The sequence below is a fragment of the Nicotiana sylvestris genome, chromosome 1, assembly GCF_000393655.2.
Source record: "Nicotiana sylvestris chromosome 1, ASM39365v2, whole genome shotgun sequence".
Classification (NCBI taxonomy): Eukaryota; Viridiplantae; Streptophyta; class Magnoliopsida; order Solanales; family Solanaceae; genus Nicotiana; species Nicotiana sylvestris.
This window is the reverse complement of record NC_091057.1, coordinates 172,400,023-172,401,751: the sequence shown is the minus strand read 5'-3', so window position 1 is coordinate 172,401,751 and position 1,729 is coordinate 172,400,023. Positions and strand designations below refer to the sequence as shown.

Genomic DNA, 1,729 nt, shown 5'->3' with positions numbered 1-1,729 from the left:
CAACCAAAATGCAAATTGGGGCAATCAGAATAATCAGGGTAATTGGAATGACAATAACAACAACTAGGGTGGAAACAACAATCGGGGCAGTTGGAACAATGGCAACTAAGGAAATCGGGGGCAAGGATTTCAAAGGCCCCCAATTTATCAACAACCGAACAATCCACCCCCATTTACATCCCAAGGTCCTAGTTCTTCCAACAATGTAATGGGGAGAATGGAAATGATGTTTGAACAGATGATAAAAAAGAATGTTGACTCTGATCCCCGTTGGCATCCCACAATACTTCAATCAGAAACCTAGAGGTTCAACTAGGCCAAATCTCACAATCCTTGAATACTCGCCCTAAGAGGGCTCTACCTAGTGATACGGTAGTCAACCCGAAAGGTGGGAATAGTTCTGGGCATGTAATGGCGGTAACTACAAGAAGTGGATGAGGCGGTGATATGAATGCCTCCAAACAAAAAGAAATTTTGAGTGATGAAGTTGAGTTGCAAGAGGATGAAATCCTTTTGGTGGTTGAGAATGTGATTGATGAGAACGTGAATGAGAAAGTGAGGATTGATATCTAAGATGCCGAGGTGGAAACTCAAAATGACGTGAACCCGTCTAGGGAACACGTAATAGACATGCCGGAAACGGTTGTGCCTAAAGCCAAGGCTCCTTTGCCAAGGCCACCTCCACCTTATCCTCAAAGTCTTGTTAAGCAGAAAAATGAGAACCAGTTTAAGAAATTTATTGATATGATGAAGAGCGAGTCCATCAATGTGTCTTTGGTGGAGGCTCTAGAGCAAATGCATGGTTATGCTAAATTCATGAAAGACTTGGTGACAAAGAAAATATCCATGGATTGTGAGGCTATCAAGAAGACCCACCAAGTTAGTGCAATAGTACACTCAATGGCTCCGAAGCTAGAAGATCCCAGTGCTTTCACCATTCCTTGCACCATTGGGAGTGCAAACTTTACAAAAGCTTTATGTGATTTGGGGGAAAGTATCAACTTGATGCCCTACTCAGTTTTCAAGACTTTGGGTATTGGGAAATCGAGGCTAACTTCCATGAGATTACAAATGGCAGATAGAACAATGAAGAGACCTTTGGGTATAATTGATGATGTTCTTGTCCGGGTGGACAAATGTATCTTGCCGACTGATTTAGTCATCTTGGATTATGATGTAGATTATGAGGTTCTGATCATATTGGGAAGACCTTTCCTTGCTACTGGGAAGGCCTTAGCTGATGTGGAAGCAGGGGAACTCACCTTCTGAGTGGGTGATGAGAAAGTGGTCTTTCATGTATGCAAGTCAATGAAGCAGCCCAACAGTTCTGAAGTCTGATCTTTTGTGGATCTTGTCACGGCAGTGATAGTTAATGACACTAGTGCAATGATTAATGTGGAGGACCCTCTTGAGGCGGTATTGTTGAATCTCGATGTAAATAAGGATGAAGGCCGAGTGGAGTGTGTCAATGCTTTACATGGAATGGGCTCTTACTCTTATGAGCCTAGAAAACTCTCTTTTGATATTGAGAATAGGAAGACTCTACCAACAAAGCCCTCAATCGAGGAACCTCCGGTGTTGGAGTTGAAGTTGTTGCCTCCACACCTCAAGTATGAATTCTTAGGCCCTAGTTCAACTTTTCTAGTTATTCTTTCCTCTTGTTTTACTAACATGCATGTAGATGCCACATTGGCGGTGCTCCAAAAGCAGAAGAAGGCAATTGGATGGA

The 1,729-nt window shown here is 42.7% G+C and overlaps 1 protein-coding gene across 1 annotated transcript; it reads left to right on the top strand.

Moving 5' to 3' along the window:
• The first annotated feature begins 447 nt into the window (after nucleotides 1-447).
• On the top strand, nucleotides 448-1,269 carry LOC138877058 (uncharacterized). Its single transcript, XM_070156523.1, has 2 exons — nucleotides 448-555; nucleotides 712-1,269. The coding sequence occupies exons 1-2, from the start codon at nucleotides 448-450 to the stop codon at nucleotides 1,267-1,269; spliced, it is 666 nt and encodes a 221-aa protein (XP_070012624.1).
• The last annotated feature ends 460 nt before the right edge of the window (nucleotides 1,270-1,729 follow it).